At 54.9% G+C, this 20146-nt stretch overlaps 1 protein-coding gene across 4 annotated transcripts in view; it reads right to left on the reverse strand.

Annotated features, from left to right (window-relative positions):
• Positions 1 to 8571: 8571 nt before the first annotated feature.
• Positions 8572 to 20146, reverse strand: part of BDH1 (3-hydroxybutyrate dehydrogenase 1) — a 43412-nt gene continuing 31837 nt past the window's right edge. For all 4 annotated transcript variants that reach the window (XM_036080813.2, XM_036080812.2, XM_036080810.2 and 1 more), the window contains exons 5-7: positions 16937 to 17078; positions 10844 to 10996; positions 8572 to 9383 (exon numbers count right to left, since the gene is read on the reverse strand). In XM_036080813.2, coding sequence (XP_035936706.1) covers positions 8914 to 9383; positions 10844 to 10996; positions 16937 to 17078 — 765 coding nt within the window. In that variant the 3' untranslated portion in view covers positions 8572 to 8913. The remainder of the gene's footprint in view (positions 9384 to 10843; positions 10997 to 16936; positions 17079 to 20146) is intronic.

Below are 20146 nucleotides of genomic sequence, written 5' to 3' on the forward strand. Positions count from 1 at the left end.
TAACAAGATAGCACAGACTGGGTAGCTGATAAAAAACAGAAATGTAATTCTCATGGTTCTGGAGGCTGGAAGTCCAAGATCAAAGCACCAGCATAGTCCAATAAAGGGCCCTCTTCCTGGTTCATAACTGGCACCTCTCACTACTGGGTCCTTCCATGCTGGAAGGGGGTTAGGGATCTCTCCAGAGCCTCTTACATAAGGCATGAATCCCATTCCTGAGGCCTCCACTCTCATGACTTAAGCACCAAAGTTGGGCTGCCCAAGATCTCAGCATGATTTATGGTCAAGTTCAACACAGTCACAACTTTATGAATCTCTCTCTCAATCTAAGTTGAGCCACAGGCCCCAGTGGCCCAGGTGAAGTCAGGGAGGCTGCCATCAGCTTGGCAGGGACCCTCATCATTGCCTGAGGAATAGTCAGTGCTTGCACCGAGCAGTTAAAGGGAGTCTGGTTCTGAATCCTGTCACTTTCTGACTGACTGGGCAAGGTATTTAAACCTAAGCTTCAGTTTAATCATCTATAAAATTGGGATTATAAATCTTGCCTCATAGTATCACTGGGAGGATCAAATGGGATAATGCATATAAAGTGCTTAACCCAGGGCCTGGCAGTTAGGAAGTGTTCAATAAGTGCTCATCACTATTACCAAATGTGGCTTCCTGCCCCCATGTGTCACAACAGCTTCCCTATCTTCTGTCCATCAAGGACCTACATTAGTTAAAATTTGGTTTGCCTGCAAAGAAATAATCCCAAAATAGTGGTAATGCAGAAAAGATAGAAGTTTATTTCTTCTCTCATAAAATCTAAATGGGTGGCTAAGGGAGGAAAGTGGTTCCCCAGTGTCTGGGATTGAGACACTATCTTGTAATACCACACATGGCCTTGACCTCATGATTCAAGATGGCAGCATCCAGGTTCCCACCAGACAGTCAAGTGAAGGGATAAAGGAGCCAGAGAGTGCCTATTAGTCAATCTCTTAAGGAAGGTTCCTGAAAGCTGTTGTACTATCATTGGCCAGAACATAGTCACATGACCACCTCTAACTGCAAAGGAAGCTGGGAAATGAAGTCTTTATTTTTTTAATTTAATTTTATTATGTTATGTTAGTCACCGTACATTACATCATTAGCTTTTGATGTAGTGTTCCATGATTCATTGTTTGCGTATAACACGCAGTGCTCCATTCAGTACGTACCCTCTTTAATACTCATCACCAGGCTAACCCATGCCCCCACCCCCTCCCCTCTGAAACCCTCAGTTTATTTCTCAGAGTCCATAGTCTCTCATGGTTCGTCTCCCCCTCCGATTTCCCTCCCTTCAGGAAATGAAGTCTTTATTATGGGCAGCCATGTGCCCAGCTAAACATTGATGGATATATTCCTATAGAAGGGGAGAATGGATATCAGAGACTTATCACAGTCTCTGCTCCAAGCCTCTCAGTTTGTCCAGGCCAGCTAGGCAGCTGGGAGCCAGGTTCCTAAGCACTAAAACGCAGGAATGGGAGCGTGCTGCTTTTCCTCAGCCGCTCCCCGTGGCTCAGTCTGCCCCTGAGAACCTGGAACTGGAACTTAGCCCTCCTGACATGGGTCAGAGAAAGTCCTGTCCTGTTTAATGACTTCCCACACCCTCCCTGGCCTCAATTGGAAAGGCAGGAAGGCTCCAGGAGAGGCAGCTGACTGCCCCCTCCTGGCTAAGGGGGGGACACTGAGCAAAGCAGAGGTTCTGAGGGGCAAAGTGGCATAGCAAGCAGGTGGGCCCGTCCCACGCGTCTCCCCTAGGTGTGAATGCCCAGCCAAGTGCCCTGCCTCCTGATCCTGCCAGAATCCTCTTCACACAACCTCTTTCAGGAAGCACCTGTAACCTGCCCTGTCAGAAGTCCCCTGTCCCTTTCCTGGGCTCCCACACATGGTTGAACACCCAGTGTAGCACGGGCTGTCCTGAGTGATGGTCAGCTTCCCTAGATTGGTGCACAGCCCACCTGCCCCCCAATAGCTGGGAGCACCTCCAGGCTAGGAATGAAATCTTACCACAGATCCCTTGCAGCCTGATTCTAGATAGCACTTAACCCTCAGAACTTGGATGCCGAGAAAGAAAAGACGGGAAGGAAGCCAGGCCTGGCTAAGGCGTAACTGAGAGGCAACAGGAAGAGCCCAAACCCAGGCAGCTGGGGGCAGGAGGAACTGCACCGTCCTCCTCCCCTAAACCGAAAGATTGGGATGATCCCCCCCGGGCAGTTGCAAGAGTTGGTGCTTCAGAAAATACCCCCTTCTCTGCCTGGGATGCACTTGTTGCCTGTACTTTCGGGCAGAAGCCCTTCTGACCAATAATTCCTTAATCCACCTAGCATCCCCTTCAGGGATTTCTGGCAAGGAGGTGATATAGGGCTGTTGAGTTTGTTCTGTGTTTAGCAATCAGAAGGGGGTATTGGGAGGAGGAAGTTTCCTCCTTTGCCCCAGGCCCCCGGAAGGAGCAGGGTGAGCAGGAAGGTGGGCTCTGGTCGCTGTGGTTCAGCCTTGAGTGTTTCCCGATTTCTGTCTCTGGCCCTGAAACACCCATGGACGAAGGCCTATGCATTTCTCAGAAAGGCCAAGGTGGGGTGGGTGGGGATGGGAGAAGGTTATTTAGGCCCCGGCTATGCTAACTGGCGTGCCTCCTGAGTCTCTCCCCCGGTGCCAGGCGCTGGGCTGCGGAGGTTCCACACTCACCCCATCCATGTAACAGCCCTGCAGGAGACCCACTATCACCCCATGTAAGACAGAAAGAGCCCGAAGCTGGGAGAGGCTAGATTACTTGACAACATTGTACAATTGGATGGTTGCAGAACAGGATTCAAAGTCAGGTCTGTCTGGCTCCAAAACTTGTGTTCTTTCTACCCAACCTTGCCCAGAATGAAATTTCCAACAAGGCCTTTTCTTTCCCATCCTCTGACTGTAGGGTCTCCGAGGTCCTTCCATCTCCAATGGGACACCACCAGCAGGCTCCCTTCCCCAGGGGTTGCCAGCTCCAGGACCGCCAGATTTGCTCCTTCTCTCTTTGCTTTCCCAAGAGCATCTCTCTAGTGTCCTATTGTATTTTGTTGTACACTTAGCTTCACAGAAGATAAACACTCAAAGCTGAAAACTCCAATTTGTCACATTCCTCCAGGTGGTGTCCCCTCTTCCATGTCTGTGCTCAGCCTGAGCATCTGATCCGGTTCGGTCTTCAGCCTCCAGATCACGTGCCCAGCCCTGTGTGTCCAAGCCCCCTGCCTGGCCATTCTCCAAGTGGTTCCAGCACTGTTGGCTTGGCTACCTTATGTTTTTGGCATTTGGACAAGGCCCAGCCATGCTTTTCCAGGGACATTCACTTTTATGTTTCCTTTGAGAAAGTTGGGGACTCCCCAAGTAGGGAAGGATCCCTGTCCTTTCATGCCCACCCCCCATCTGCTGTTGCCTGGGGCTCCAAAGTCGTGCAAGGAAGAAGCCAAATTAGGTTGTGTGTGGATTGAAAATGGCTATACTTTTATTCATTTCTGGTAGAATAAAGCATTTCAGTTCCTCCTCCAAATCATGGACCTGTCACCCTGGGTTACAGTTTCAGGCTTCGTGGGCTAGCCTGGGAGCTCTGGGAGGGCAGTGGGCTGCCTGCCATTGGACACTGTGTGCCCAGTACAGGGCCTGGCACAAAGAAGAGGCTCAATTATTACAGGGGGCACTGACCACGGGGCTGATCCTCTGAATATGGGAACACGAGGCGCATTTGGGTGATAACCAGCAATTGCTCCCCCATTCCCACCAAAGGCCCCTGGAATCACATCATGCCTTCCGCCAGTTCCTTCCAATGGAACCAGTCTGTCGATCCTGCCAGCAGCAGGGAAGTTTTCGCTGCCCTTCATTACATCACTAGTGTCCCGGGCGTGGCCTGCTGCTCTTCACCCTATTTCCTCGAAGGTGCCCGCAGAGCCTCACAGAGCACATGCGTTCTCATCCATCCAGCGCCACGCTCTTTCTTCGTTTCTCATGGCAAATCCCACGCCACTTGGTAGACCTTTGGTCAGATATGATGAACCAAAACCTCTGGCCAGAGCACAACAGAAGTCGGAGGGAGAGAGGCCCCAGCAGTGTAAACAACCCAATAATGGACCGGGAGGCTGGATGGCCCACAGAGAAGGGTGCCCAGAGCTGTCCGCCAAGCCCACTGCCATTGTCGGGGAGCAGAGTTGAGCCACACTGAGGCCCTGAGAACAACGAGCAGCTCCTCCGGAAACCGGGGTGGCTGCAGCGGACGCTGAGAGGGGCAGCCCACCCACTGCTATTTCCGAAGGAGCACGGTGTGGTTACTCAGTGCGCTGGAATTAAGCTCATCTGTAACTTGGTAAGTGGGAGCAGCCTCACATTTTACGGAGTAATTAAGTCTGAGAGAGCAGAACAAGGTGTTTCTGGGCCCCAAGATGCCCTGAGGTGGGTCCCCATTCACTCTCTCTCTCCTCTAACACATGTCCCTCGGTGCTGAGGCAGGACGGTCCTCACCACGGTCCCGGGAACGCCGCCTGGCCCTGCTGTCTCCAACCCTCAGGCCTTCCCCCAGGGCCCAGGCCACTGGCCGAGCCCACAGACACAAGAGCCACAGTTCCAGGGAGACGCAAGGCCCAGCCTCCCCTCCACGCTGCTCTCTGTAAAGCTGTGGGCTAGGAGAAAGTTGAGTTCAGCGCTCCCCTCATCACTCCCTCACAGGCCACATGGCCGGCCTCTGAGTGGGCTCCAGCCCAGCTCAGGGGCCCTGATGGGGAGACTGAGGCAGCCTAGGAGTAAAGGAAGGGGCCCCAAGGCTGGAAGCCAGGCTCTCCCACTTCCTGGCCCTGTGATCTTGGGCGAATCACTTCACCACCCCGAGGCTCAGTTTCTTTATCTGTAAAATGGCAGTAGTGGTCCCGCCTAACTCAAAGCTGTTTGTGAGGAGCAGATGAAAGACGAGTCATGAGTGCACTTAGTAGTGAGGGGGCCCATATGTGAGAGTTGTCAGCATTTCCCCAAAGGTATTAAAACCTGTCTCCAAGTTCTTGCCGCTGGAGGGCACGCAGGTGGTCATTCAGCCTGGTGTGTGTCATTAAGAATGAAAGATGGGATAACCACAGCTGAAAGCTCCTGGGCAGACAGTGAGGAGTATGGAAACCTTGTCAAGTGAGGGACCTGGGCTCTTGCACCTGATCTGGCCATTTTCAAATACCTGATGTTCTGTGCAGTTCTGGGTCACAGCCAAGTGCCAAAGGAGTTAGGTTCCAGGTGGTAGATTTCAGCTCAGTCTTTGGATCAATTCTCCCTAACCAAGGACATGCTGTCTCAGGAAGTAATGAGCTCCTTGTCGCTGGAGGGCTTCAAGGCTTGGCCAGCTCCCCGGAGGCTGGGAGTCAGGCTTGGTGGTGGTTGGATCCCCTTTCCCTCTCTGAGGTTCTGGGGGTCCTAGCAGCCTCTCCCGGTCTTAGTCCAAGCCCTGGTCACTGGTCCCTAGCCCGGCAAGGGCTCACCCAGTACGTCTGAAGGGCCACTCACAGACCAGCTGCCTTAGCGCACGCACATACCAGGAGGGCCTTATGATGCTCTGGGCTTGCCTGTTTGGTCTCCAGCAGAGCACCAGGCCCCACAGCTCTCCTTGTTCCACAGCCTTATCCGAGGACCCTCCAGCCTTGTGCTCCTATAGCCCTCAAGCACTTTGGGAGCAGTTAGACTCTGTCTCTGCCCAAGGTTGGGTCTCGGTGTTCCTAGAGCCTGCCCTCAGAAAGGCCCCTGATGGGGGGCAGTGTTGGCCCCGGGAAGGCACATTTCCTCCTGTTGGGACACGAACGGGCTCCCCCAGCACCCCCTCTCCCACAGGGGGCCAGGAGGGAGGGGATGGATGGCTCACTCTGTGCTTGTTACTGTGTATATGCTTACAGATTTTTCTCACTGTTACATAATTGAGGTATTTTTTCCCCTCCTTATTTTAGATCCTGGTGCCATCTGCCCTGCTTTTCATGCATTGCTAGCTCCGGGCTGGAGGTTAGAGCTGGCTTGGCCACCCAGTTCTATCCCTCCCTTGGCAAGAGACTTGGGGTAGTTGGTTTCCTTATGTGTAAAAGGAGATAGTAACCCTCCCCCCACCGCCTCCCTCCCAGGGCCGCTGCGGGACGCCGGGGAGAGGCAGTGAACTGGCTGTGTAAGGCAGCCAGCACCGCACAGATGTGCCTCTTGTCATCTGGCAGGCTGAGCCTGGTGCCACCCAAGCGGAGGGAGCCTCTGCCTGCTCATGTCTGCACCTGCAGCAGATGAGCTGCGCAGAGCTTTGCAGAGCCAGGCCCTGTGTGAGATACAGGAAGCGAAGAGGCCTCACAAGTGGGGAGTCTGGCAGACCCCCTGCCACGGGTAGCCGACACACGGCCCCAGGAGCCTGGGGCAGGCAGGGCCAGGCTGGCCTCGCACCTGCTCGCAAGCCTCTTGGCCCCAGGTGGCATGGTAAGCGCCCCCTGTCGGAAGCATCTTGCAGAGAGCTTTCACCCAGCCTCCAGCCACCAAGGACAGTACCCTAGAGATCATGCTCCAACCCAAGGTGGCAGCTGTGGATGCCATCTGTACCCCGCAGAACGGGAGCCCCCTCTCTCCCCTCACCCCCCCCATCCCCACCCCAAGAAGGGGCAGCTCTCTGCTGACAGGCAAGCAGGGAGGGTCTGGGTGCCAGGTTAGTTCCCCGGGCTGTTGGGGTGAGGTGATAGTGAACAGCACCGCTCAGACTTTTGTCACAGATCCACTGTGACACTGGGTGAGTCACTTTCCCTCTTTGGGTCTGAGTTATGTCATCTGTAAAATGGGAACAACCACCTCTGTTCTGCCTACTTCCACGTCCCTTGGAAGGATCAGAACTAGACCTGCACCCATGTAGGCTCTAGGCCACCAGAGTGAATTTGGTTATTTAATTAGCATCGAGATTATCTGGAAAGGAGGTGCTCTGGGCTTTGCAGTCACTGGGGTAAAAATAAAACTCAGGGCGGCCTGCGGGCCAGCCTAGCAGTCCTGTCCTACTCCCAGAGACCCTCGCAGAGGAAGATGTGGCTTGTCCAGTGCTCAGGAGCTTGCCCCCGCCTCCCTCTAGTTCCCGGATGTCCACACACACGTGTAACTCCAAGTGTTGCATCCGTCCCTCTCTCAAAAAATCAAGCATGGAAACAAAATCTCCCAAGCTGTGGAAACGCGACTCTGAAAGGTCAGCTCTGTGATTCAAAAGGATGTGGCTGTAATGTGAACACGATGGCCACATCGGGCTTCAGCCCTGCCGGCCCATCCCGTCGTCCCCATAGGCCCTCCTGGCCTCACCTTGCAGACAGGTGGCCGGGCAGGGCGCCCCTGATTGAAGACAGAGGGGACCAAAGCCCGTAAGGCAGGCTGAATTTCCTCCTTGTGAGGCCCCCTGTTCCTTGGCAAGGCCTGAGCCCGGAGGCCGGGCCTGGCTGCCCAGCTCTTCTTCTGCCTTCTCCGGGAGCCAGGCTCCACGTTTATGCCAGGCAGCTACTTGCAGAGCAGGGATGCTGTTTCTAAAGGGGTCTTGCTCTTTGTGCCCGGACTGGAAGGTGGGGATCAGGAACCCTCTGAGACCTCAGGCTTGGGTGGAAGCAACCGAGTCGGGAGCAGAGGCCGCTCGGGCCGCAGCAGAGGCAGAGCGCCCTCTAGCGGCAGGCCTGCCCCTTCCCGGGACAGGCGGAAGTGCCAGTTTGGTTTGCGGGGCTGGCGCGCAGGGCCGCCTGCAGCCACCTGGGGGCGGGAGTGGTGTCTGGTTTGGGTCCAAACAGCCAGGCTCTGGACAATTGCAGGGAGAGCAGCATTCAAACCCAAACCCAAGAAGGGATAACACGACTCTACCTACCAGTGACCTGGCTTCTTAATTAAAAATAAGGCCACAGCAGGCAAGCAAGCATACAGTAAAGGCCCCCCTGAGTGTGTGTGTGTGTGTGTGTGTGTGTGTGTGTGTGTGTGTGTGTGTGTGTACCACATGAGACAGGCAGGCAACCTGGACCTACCCCAGCTGCAGCCTGTGCCATGGCTCCTGCCAAGGACGCAGCATCAACATGGTCCCACCCCAGGCAAAACCAAGCAGACTCATACCAGAAGCAAATCGACCTCTTAGCCAACAAGCACCTCTACACAAGTCCTAAGAGAGGTTGCAGAAATCGCAAATGGAAATTTCCAGAATATCCCCACCCCTTGGTATTGCTGGCTCTGGGCCACACACAGAGGCACCACGGACATGCAGAGGGGTGCACAGTGGGCACGCGGTGTGTCTGGCTCAGGTGAGGGTACAGAGCTCATCACAGGATCCTCAGATAACTGGATCCAGAGCAGCCCTGGGACGCACACCGTGAAGCATTTCTACAGCGGTGGCAGAAACACATAACCTGGGCCACGTATCAACAACAAACGGTTACTCGTGTATCCTCTTTGGGCCACACGTTCTTCATGTACAAAAGAAAAAAAATATCTGTCCTTGTCACACATGAGGCTGGTTTAAGGATCAAATGAGATAAATTTTTGAACAGTTGTTTGGCTTTAAAACGTAAAGGATTCATATTGTATTTCATAATAAATCTGTGTTTAATATAAACGTGTCTTCCCAAACTCTTTATATGAAATCAACTTGAGAAAGATGGATGTACCATGTTTGCCCTGAGGTGTAGGGAGCCTGCCCACCACTCCGCACGCCGACCGAGAAGGCCCAAACCACTCGCCGTGCACACAAGTAGGGCTGGGCTATCCCCTCCGGTTAATGCTACAACTGGTGGTAGGTTCTCCTGGGACTGTGGGTAATGCACAAGGTGGTACTCGAGAGGCGACTACACAAGACCCTCCCTCCCTGCGCCCCTCTCTCTTCCCTCCCCCCGGGGCTCCCAACAGAGGCCAGTGGGAACGTCTTCAGTGTATGTAGATCCTGTCGGACACTGCTGCGGGCAAGTGGGTCATGACCTGCATTCGAAGCCACCAGTAGTAGTCCATGGGGTGGTAGCGCGTGTAGGGGCTGGCAGAGGTCAGAGCGTGGGTGACAGCACTGATGACAGGGGACGTGTCCGTGGAGCCACTGTTACAGTAGGTCTCCATCTTGGCGATCTTCTCGTCGAAGTACTTCCTGCCGTAGTCCTGGCGCACCACCTCAGGCAGCTCGTCCCACATCTTATTGGCGATGGCCTGGATGCGCTCAGGGCTGTAGAGGCTGGTGGCGGCGATGAAGTTGCCAGGTTCCACCACGCTGACCTTGACGCCCAGCGGGTGCATCTCGTAGCGCAGGCAGTCAGAGAAGGCCTCCACCCCGAACTTGGTGATGCAGTACGGGGAGCGGGCCGGGTTGGCCATGCGGCCCAGCATGCTGCTGATGTTGACGACGCGGCCTACAAAGGAAGACAGCAAACCCCTGCTCAGGAGGCACTGACTGGTCAGGCAGAGGGCCTGGGGCCTGGCAGGCTTCCAGAGGCCTGGCTGGAACCTGGCCTCCTGGCCCTGACACCTGTTTCGATGCCTGAACTACCCAGGGTCAGGGGGCCTTCTTTTTTTTTTTTTTTTTAATTTTATTTATTTTTCAACAGAGAGAGAGAGAGACAGTGAGAGAGGGAACACAAGCAGGGGGAGTGGGAGAGGGAGAAGCAGGCTTCCCGCTGAGCAGGGAGCCCGATGCGGGGCTCGATCCCAGGACCCTGGGATCATGACCTGAGCCGAAGGCAGACGCTTAACGACTGAGCCACCCAGGCGCCCCCAGGGGGCCTTCTAATTCATAATCGAGGCCAGCTCAGGCCCACATGGCCAGATTTTCCCTGACTGTGTCAGGCAGGACAGGGGAAGAGAAATAAGCAGGCCTGCATACCAGGAGGGCACAGCGTAATGGGCAAACTGCTAGGACCCACTAGGGCTCTAGCTGCCAGCCAGCCGAGCCAGGGTTCTGAACCTGATTTCAGGGCTAGAACATGTGGACAGTCTCCGGCACTGGAAGAGAGTGGTGACCTCAAGAGGCTTTCCACAGGCCCGGCTTCAGGTAGTGGGATGGAGGTGGAGCCCTTCCAAGTAAGCCCAAGCGGACCTGGGACCTGCTTGCCCTGGGAGCGCCCTCAGGAAGTGAAGGCACGGCCCCATCCTGGGCGCCACAGGGAGACACCTTTCAGAAACCTCTAAGTTGGAAGTCACTGAAGGGTTGGGGTTTTCTTCTAAAATCCTACAGCTGCTCTCTGGGTTCATTCTATCATTGCTGAAACTTTGGGATAGATCGTATGGATCATCTCCTTTTGCCATCATTGTTTGCTATCTAGGGAGAACATCTAAGTCAGTGACTTCTTTGGCTACCTAACATGGTTTGAGAGTTTTGTCTGTTCTCTAAATTTCTAATCTTGATTATTATTATTTCTATATTTTACACTTTACCACAACTGTCTTATTTTTTAACTGTGGCATAGTAACCCATTATGGGTTACTATGCCACAGTTAAAAAATAAGACAGTTGTGGTAAAGTGTAAAAACTGACTTAACCATGCCTCTCTCGATAGTTGATGTATATACACACAGCTCTGTGCACAGGGTGGTTATTTCTCTAGCTTAGGTCCCCAGAGTGGGATGACTGCTGTAATCTTTTAGCCTTTGAGGCGGCTGACCTCTCAGCTGCCCTCCTTTCTGAAAACCACCCATCCCTTTCCATCTGGCCGGCCAAGGCACTTCCACTTGCCACCATCCACAAGCCCTGCACAGCCCCCGAGAGTCCTGTGCTCAGCCTCACTGGGGTACGGAGGTTGGCTCTGCTGAGACCTCTGTCCATTCTAAGCAAAGATGAAAAGGTGGGACAGGAGGAAATCCCTTTCCAACTCACCTTTGGCCCTTCGGATGAGGGGGAGAAAGGATTTTGTCATCCTCACTGTGCCCCAAAGGTTCACTTCCGCCACTTCCTTGTAGGTTTCCATGCTGGTGAACTCTACTTCTCCGAAAGTTGAGATGCCCGCATTGTTAACGAGGCCCCACAGGCCTGGACAGGATGGGACAGAACCATGGTCACCACGCACGCTTGGCCTCAGACACCATCAGCCTGCAGCCCATGCCCCTCTTCCCTTTGTCCCTTTTCCCCAAAACTTGCTACTTCTTGTCCAAGGCTCTCGGGACACTTTCTAGAATCACCAAAAATAACAGGAGACAGACAGGCCTACGGTGCTGGCTGTGACCCTCCCTTAAGTCTAAAACGTCCAATTACTAGCTCGCTTCTCCCTGCATGGACTCTCTGGGCCCACCATGACCCAGCCCTGCCAGGTGTCCACAGCCTGGAGTCCCACCTTGGCTCACTCAGTCCCACTGGCTCCGTGCAGTCACCTCCCCTCACCCTGCACTGTGTATTCATTTCTGCCTCCGCACCTTCACTTGCCTTTGACCTCCAGCCAGAAGCCAGGAGAACCTCAGGAGTCTTCCAGGCCAAGTCTTCTCTGGAGGACCAGGGAGGGGACCCAGTGTCCAAGGTCTCACAGCAGTTAGAGGCTCAGCTAAGACTTGACCTCAGGTCGAGCCCCAGTCCTGATCCATCCTGAGACCCTCCTGACCATGACTCCATTCTCGGATCTTCCCCTCTCTGAAGCATGCACTGTTTGCGGTTATCACTGGTGAGCCCCACGGCCCATGTGTATACACCTGGTCTCTGCAGGTTGAGAACACCCCTCAGCCTTGTGTGGTCCCGGGTGGGGTACAGAGTTGGAGCAAGCGTACACTGAGTACACTTGGGTGGACTGTTTCCTGTAAGACCAGCTAGGGGACAGCTGGCTTCTGTAGACTCAGGGAACACTGGTGCTCTCACGACTACTTTTACAGCCAGGGAAGTAGAGGCCCTGAGGAGGAGGATGGTTTCAGCATGCCCAGCAGGTCAGAGGCAGAGCTGAATGAGGGAAGGAGGCCCCAAGGGGGCCACCTTGCTTTGCAGGGCCTCTGAGTTCCATCTGTGGGGTGTGAGGACTGCATGGGCTGCAGCCTCAGGGCAGAGCTGTCCTCCTGCCTGTAGGAACCCTGGCCCCACTTCGCTTTCCAAGTTAATCATGGAAATGAGTTTGTGTAAATGACAGAGTAATTGGTCTCTAGCTGCTTTCCTTCCATGTTACCCAAATTAAAGCTTCAACTGACCTCTGGTGCCTTCTCCTTCAATTACGGAGAATTAAGGACATTTATTAGGGAAGAAAATTGCTGGTTAACAAAGTGCTCGTGAAGCTCTCACTATCACTCCCCACAGCGGCTGAGCTGAAGCCGCAGGCCCTCGGGTCTCACCAGTGACCTCGCGGTGACGTGGCCACCACAGCCCCCGCCCTGCAGACCTCCCTGGGGGTCTTCACCCCTCTCTTCTTCCCAGGAAGAGCAGGAGGCCTCCCACCACCTGCCAAGGCTGACACTTCACCCTCCACCTTCCAAACCATAAGCCATCACTCCTTGTTCCTTTTTTATGCAACTTCAACCCTTTTCTTACCCCTGGCTCCCTCCCTCCAACATTGTACACATTAGATGCTCAATAAATGTTTGTCAGATGAATGAATGTCTACAAATACCATGTCTCAAGATCCTAAAGAACCTCCTCTTTACCATGTTACATCCTCACACCACCGTCTGTTCTCCTTCCCTCCACCACCAGGCTTCTGAGAACACAACCCACACCCTCCAGACCCCATTTCCCTGCCATTCTGGGTTCCAGCCCTGTTGCTGTCCCACAGTGTCTGGAGTGCGACATCCTAAGGATGCCCCATCATCCCTCCCTCCCATCTTCACTCCTCCCCGGTATGAGCACTACTCATGGTTCTTGACACTCATTCCCTCCTTGGCATTAATGATACCCAAGCATCTCTTCCATCTCCCACCACCACCCTTCTTCTGCCTGCCCCCTAAATACAGGCATCTGCCAATGTCCTATCCTAGACCACCTTCTCCCAAATTACACTCAATGCCTAGGCAGGCTCGTCTTCTTTATGTTCATGGAAATTTCCAGCTGCTTTGTGTTTGATTCACACGAGACCGTATCACACCTTCAAATACACAGTTGTGTTTTTTTTTCCAACTAAAAACTAATTACATCTGACACTGATATCCAAAAGAGTGTAACTGAACTTGACCTGTGAAAGCACACTGTTCCTAGATTATAGGTCTGCTGGCATGATAAGGAGTAATAGTTTGTGGACCTAGGAGCTCTCTGGAGTCCTCAGCCAACTTCCAAATAAACTCACAGTGAACACTGGACACTCTTGCTTCTCCCCCATCTGATGAGAACTGTTAATACTACTGATCAAGATCAAAAGGACAGCGGCCAGGCCCTGGGCTCAGCACTCTGCGTGCATTCATTCAGATGCTAACTTGTCCCAGGTCTGGAGGACACAGCTGAGGCTCCAGGAGGTTAAGCACCTTGCTCAATGTCACTCAGCTAACAGGGGGACAGGATGGAATTTGGACCCAGGTCTGTGTGAAGACACAGCCATCATGCTCGGCCCTGTGCTGTTGCTGGCTTCCTCTGCCGTGTCATAAAATCCGTGTCTTCTTTCCTCTTGCCACAGCATTAGGGTGGGTCCTTGTCATCTCCATCCTGTATCACTGGAGAACTTCTCCCAGGTCTCCCTGTCACAGCCTCTGTCCTCCACCTCCATCCTGGCCGGCCCCTCAGTCAGACCCTCCTCCTCTGTCGGTCACTTCCTGCTCCGACAATTCCCTCCGCAGGGGTACGTGAGGCCTCCTCTGCCATGCTTCTTGTTCTGCCCTCTGGAAGCCTGACCAGCCGGCCACTCCTCTGCCTCGTGGCTTCTCCCGGCTCTGCTCAGCTCCCCATCCCTCAGCCTGAGGACAGCTTTTGCTGATATTCTGCCCATGTTCCTGCAGCGGTCAGATCTAGGTGTGAGCACCGGATGTGTGAGCAGGGCACTTTTCCCACTTCACAGATAGGCAAGCTGAGGCCCACACAGGGGAAGGTACAAGCCCAAGGTCACACTTCTAGTAAGAGGGTGAAGCCCACGGTAAGTGCAGTCTTCTCACTCGCAGACTGAGGGTGTCCCAGATGTAAGGCAGGGTCTTCCTTCTCCATGGCACAATGTCCCCGGTGCTGTAACCGTTCTGAAGAGGTCCTGCCATGAAGCCACCGACTTACATCTGGCTGGTGTCCAACCACAAACTCCTCCTGCCAGGTCATACCTTCACTGGGGCTCAGCACACTCCCAGGCATACAGCAGGTACTCAATAAATATCTCCGGACTGGGAGGTTAAGTGGTGGTTTCAAGATCAGGCCTGCCGCTTGGCTCACTCAGCCTTTCGCTGGGGTGCGGGTAGGCAGTGTCCAGATGTCCATCCAGTCCCTCGGAGCTCTGCTGGCGAGTGCAGGGGCTGGTGGCAGACGGCTCACCTGCTCTAATCAGACAATCCCCTTCATCTCACCCCCCGAGGCTGGCTCCCCTGTGCCATGGAGCCAGGATGAATGGCACCAAACTCGCCATCAAAACGCACACTCCACTTGTCTCCTGGAAGGATCCTGCCTGGGTAGAGTGAGCCAGAAGTGGCCACCCGCTTAAGGACCCCAAGCTGGTCGGAAAGCTCTAGAAGGGCGCCACCTGGAGTTCAAAGACAGCATTGCCAGAGAAGGGGAGAATGGCAGCCGCTCTATGGGGGGGAAAACGACAGCCCTTGGTGGGGCAGGGGTGCAGGCCACAGGGAAGAAAGAGAGGTGGAGGGGGAAGTGGGGAGAGAGAGACCTGGACAACCACATGTCTGACAGATTTCTCATCTTTTTCAGACCTAAAAAAAATCTTCAAATCTTTTTCCAGAAAATGCAGCATTGGGTAAATAAGGTCATGCTGTGGTTTATCAACCCTCGCTGGAATGTGTCATGTGGAAAAAGGCAGCAGGAAAAAGTTTATGCATCGGGGTGGGAGTAGGGTTTGAGCTCAGTCCCAGGGCAGGGGGGTGAGCGCCTCCCCCTTGTGGTTCCACTCAAGCGAACTGGCCGGACCAATACAGGGAATGGAGGTGGTTCTGTCCTGGCGGCAGGGGACCGGGAACAGGGTCCCGAGCAGCCCCCAGCTCTGGTGCAGCCCCACTCTGTGCTTGGGTCTACAGCGGCGGTTTCCTTCCGTGGGCATTTTAAATCACCACAGACCCTCAGGCTGCCACGAGGGGGCTTTATGGCACCGACTGCGGCTGTTTGCCTGCCTCCTGGTTGCTGAAGGCGGGCGGGAGGGCCGAGGCAGGCTGTACCTCCTGAGCTGGGAAGCACCCCATGGGACCCATCGTGCCTTTCGGTAATGGGACGGGAGCCCTGGCCCTGCGAAACAGATGTCCAGTGAGTGAGGGAACTCACAGGCCTCTCCCCCGAGAGCAGAGCAACCTGGGAATGGCCGGCTTTGGAGGTGGGGGCGGCCCTGGGCTGACAAGGGGACGTCAGTGACAGGCTGGCAGCCCGAGCAACAGCTTCTCGGCACAGGAGCTCTGAGGCAGCCGCTGGGAGACGGCAGCCTCTCTGCCTGGCTCCTAAATGCTCAACAGAGCCCAGCACCGGCGCGGTGGTGCCCTCTCCTCCCCCCCTCCCTACTAGTGCCTGAAGTCACCACTCAGGAGAGCTGCCCCGTCCATCTGTGGGGAGGAGAGAACCCTCTCTGCCTGGTCTGCCGGGAAGCTCAAAGGTAAACGTCTGAGAGGAAGCAAGTAGCCCAGAATGCACCATGGCTGTGTGCTCCCTGAATGGGGTCTCCTCCCCTCTGTTGAACAGAGCCCCTCCCACCAAGGTCCCTCCATGGGCTGAACTGGGAGAACACCCAAGTCCTTATGTTACTGGAACTTTCTGCAGCATGTGACCCTGTGGGCTACTGGCCCTCAAACTTTCTGTTCCTTCGGCTTCTGGAGGCACAGTACCCAACCTCTCTGCCAACTGCCTCTCCCCTTCTCCAGCCCCTGATTGCTCACGTTCCCAGGAGGCCCACCTTGCATCTTCCCCACTCTACCCTCACCTCCAGCCCTGGACGTCTGGTCTCCACCGAGACATTCCCGCAGGGCATCCCATGGGCATTCCGCATCCCTCACCCTGCTCCTCCAGTGGGGGGGCACCATGTGTCAGGAGAGGCCTCATGCCCCTCACTCATCCCCCACATGCATGCATCACCAAGTCCAGCCAGCCGTGTCTTCCCGGATCTGATCTCTCCTCATCCCCAACACCTGCTGCCCTTGTTCAGGGGTACTCCTGCACTCATGCTCTCCCTCTAAATCCACCTTCCACACTGCTGCCCCAGTCCCCAGACTGACAGGTCATTCCCCTTGGGAAATCTACCATGGCTCCTGGTGCCCTCAGGAGAGCGGCCATGGACCCCAGGCTCTGCCTGACCTCCCTCCTCAACCCGTCAACCCCCACCACCTCCACCAGAGTTGACCACGGACTTGTCCCCCAGCATACCCTGTGTGCTTCCCACCATTGTTCCTTCTCTCCCCCACTCCTGGAATGGCCTTCCTGCACCCTGCCATGATCTGCTCTCACTAACGGGCTCCCCACGCTACCCAGGGCTGGGCTGTGTCCCTCTGTCATGTGCTGCTTCCTGAGAGGGGGTGTGGAGATCATCTGGGTTAGCCCCCCAGTGAACCATGAGGTCTCTGGGAACAAGGACTGTGTCTTGGCCATCTCTGTGTCCCCAACACTTGGCACGGAGTGGGCATTCGATGAGCATTGTCTGAACTGACCTGCCCCCGTGCTCATCTATTCACCACCCCTAGAGATTTTGAAAGCACCTCTGGCTTTATTTCACATTGCCTTATTGCATGCGTGTGTTTAATTTAACCCACTTCCTCCCGCTGTGCAAGAAGAGCTTCAACAACAGGGAAAGCGGCCTTTTGACAGGATACCGGCAAATGGGGGGTAGTGTTTAGGAAAGGTACCCTCGGAACGGCTGGTGCACTAACCCTGCTGCCCCAATGGGCCCCCTACCTTTCTCAGGGTCCTCCAGGCTCGAGCGGACGGTCTCCACCACTTTCTCCACCTCCTCACTTTTGCAGACATTGAGCTGGACAGTTCTCAGTCGATCACTCTTCAAGCTGTCCAGCTCCTTGACTCCAGCGTCTCCTTTGTCCTGGGGAGGACAGAGTTGCTGGTCAACCACCTCCTTCCCACCCTGCCTCCAGTCGGAGGACCAGGGCCCAGGCCTTGCCAAAGCCTGGGGCTTACTAACAACTAACAACTGCAGGACGGGGTCTCTGGAGACCCACTGGGGCTGCTCAAGCGGCAGGTGGTTCTATTCGACCCCAGGACTGATGACAGGTCAAGCCAACCCAAGTGCCACACACACAATTCCCCAAGGCCTCATCGGCGGGAGGCTTTCTCTAAGCACAGGTTGCGAAGTCAGTACCTATCAGGGCTAGGCATGCAGGCGTCTGACACCGGTGGGGGAGGAGGCGGGGGGGGACGACTTGGGAATGAAGCACGAGGCTTCCTCTCCCCCCTGCTAGCTGCCGTCCGTGTGGCTATGCGTGTAACCCAGGCTTGCCAGATGCTCAGATGTTTAAGCTAGTAATTAGGATTTCCCAATTTTTTAAGTGTTGGCAACTTACTCACATTTAAAAAAGAAACACGGTGTAGGCCAAAGCGCATCCACAGGCCACATGTGACTAGGGGGCTGCCAGTTTGTCACCTCTGGTCTAAGCCACGGGCCTGTCACCACCAAGGTGGTCAGAAGCCAGAGCAGGCTCTCATTCCAGTCCCATCACTACCCAGGCTTTGTGCCCTCAGGTGCAACCCTTAACAGGTGCCCAGTTTTTCCAGCTTAGAAATAAGGACATCGCCACCTGTCCTGACCTGCTCAGGTTAATAGAACGACGGAGTCATCTTTATTAAAAACCTGTTAAACTATACAGTGCTATGTAAATCCAGGTATTATTAAACACGAGAAAGTGTCACTCACTCAGCAAGCATTTCTTGGGCCTCCATTATGTTCCAGCACTGTACTAAGAACTTGGAGACACAAAAATAAATAACTCATCCCCTGTTCTCAAGGAGGCACGTTTTTGGGAAGGGGGAGGATGCATAAGTGAACAATATGGGCAGTATTTGCGGCATGAAAGCTTGCAGGAGGGGACACGGCCAGCGCAGGCCTTTCAGGAGCAGTGACAGCCAAGGTCATGGACCAGAGGGGCCCTGGGGATGGGACATTTCAGGCAGAGGTAAGGCCTCTGCAGGCAGAGCAGGGGCATAAGGAAGCGGTTGCACAGGAGGCTGGGGAGGTGGGCGGGGGTCTTCTCGGGACACAGTGGTGAGCTGCTGGAGGGCGTGAATAAAAACGAGCAGCATTTACTGAGTGTTGACGGTGCTTCCCACTGTGCTAAGCACTTGACATGCATTTCTCATCAGTCTGCACACCATGAGGCAGGTTCTATGACCGTATTTCATCCATTCTACGACCCATATCTTTTCCACCCTAGGGATGAGCTACAATGGATGTGAAAATCAAACGCCATCAGTTATAATGTAATTGGAAGTGACTTTCTCAGTGGTGCAGGAAACAGGAAGGCATCTAGCAGGAGGACGGCAGGGGCTGCCAGGGGCTGAAGTGAGAGGGAAATGCCTACTCTCAGCCAAGATACAGTGGTACTGAAGCTAACCTCCCCGGCAAGGCCAAGAGTAGGAAGCACAAGGATGTCCGCATATGTCCACAGTGAAAAGTTCTCTGCGAATTAGGCTGAGCCTGGTTTAAGTGGTCTGAACCAGGAGGACCCCAGGATGAGACGTTTGCATCATGCCATGTCAGAGGGACATAAGAGAGAATGGTGATGGGACTCTGTCAAATGGGGCCCGAGGTGCTGGAGGTAATCACTCTGGAGAGAGACTTGGGGAGAACATGAGAGCGAGGGAGCACACTGGTCCCATGCCGCCCACAAAACAGAAGCAGGGCCAAGAAGTCAAATTCAGCCCAAGATGAGGAGTGACTTTCATCGTCCGGAGATGGCGAGACTGCCCGGGAAGAGTTCAGACGGTGAGGGTGGAGGTCGGGGCTGGGGCAGGGTGGGGGACGTGGTGTGGACAAAACCCAGGCATCAGACAGGAGGTCAGGCTGATCCCCAGCCCCCCAAGATCTCTTCCACTCCTAAACAGTCATCCTCTACAGGGAGCGTCCGCAGTGGTCCTGAAGAGAAGCAACACGTGTGGCCCTCTGAGTCTCTGCCCCGCCTGACAGCAGGCCCGCCAGCTATGCCCGGGGTCGCCTCTGCACAGCCGCCAGGTGTGAGGCTCGGTTAGTCCAAGGCTTGGCTCTGAAATCCCTGGAGGGGCCAAGCTTCCTGGACAACAGGCAGGTGTTCTATGTACAGGCCTAGAGCTCCTGCTGCAGTTCCCCGAGAGGGTCCGCCAGCAAAGAACTCCCAGGGACGACAGCTTCCAGTCCAGAGGAGGGAAGGGCTGGTGCCCACAGACACCAAGAAATCACGTTATCTTGTTTGAATGCAGTCTTCATGTCGTGCCCCCTCAAGTGCCCCTCAGAGCAGAGCCCAGGTGGTCTGGCTCCCTGAGCGGGTGCTGATGCCTACTTCCAAGAGGACAGGCACCTGAGCATCCTGTCCTCTTCCTGGCCTTTGTGAACCCTGCCACCACCTTTCAGCAACTCTCGGACTCCACACCAGACCTCTCCTTGAGCCTCTGGCCAGCATGGAGCCCAGGCCCCCGAAGTCCCCAGGGGAGGCTCTTCACCCAGCTCAGGGGGCCCACGGGAATTCAGTTTGGCAACGTGGCAGCTAAGAACCCTTCCTCAGAGGAAACCGGGGGTTCATCCCACGGCTCACAGCTTCAGGCTCAGCATTCAGGATCTCAGGAGAGAAACCCACCTCCTCCCTTCCCGACAGATCTCCCCAGGAGTCCTCATTACTCTGAGCAGCCTCCACATCCTGCTCCTGACGGCCACGTCAGCGGGGACAGAGACTGACAGTTTGCCTTCAGCTGTTCAGAGAAAACCTTTCCTGACTACCCTCAGCCCAGGGGCTGCAGAACACAGCAGCCGGTCCCCTTCCAGATCCACCTGTCCTCAGTCCAAGGCCACACCGCCTCCCAGGCTCCAGGGTTTCTGTCCTCGTCTTCATCTGTCTTGCTGCTCGGGGACAAGCTTTCAGTCCTGCTGTGTTGGTGCCTATGGAACTGGTTTACTGATAAACCCAC

The sequence above is a fragment of the Halichoerus grypus genome, chromosome 1 (genome assembly GCF_964656455.1).
Source record: "Halichoerus grypus chromosome 1, mHalGry1.hap1.1, whole genome shotgun sequence".
In the NCBI taxonomy this organism is placed as follows: Eukaryota; Metazoa; Chordata; class Mammalia; order Carnivora; family Phocidae; genus Halichoerus; species Halichoerus grypus.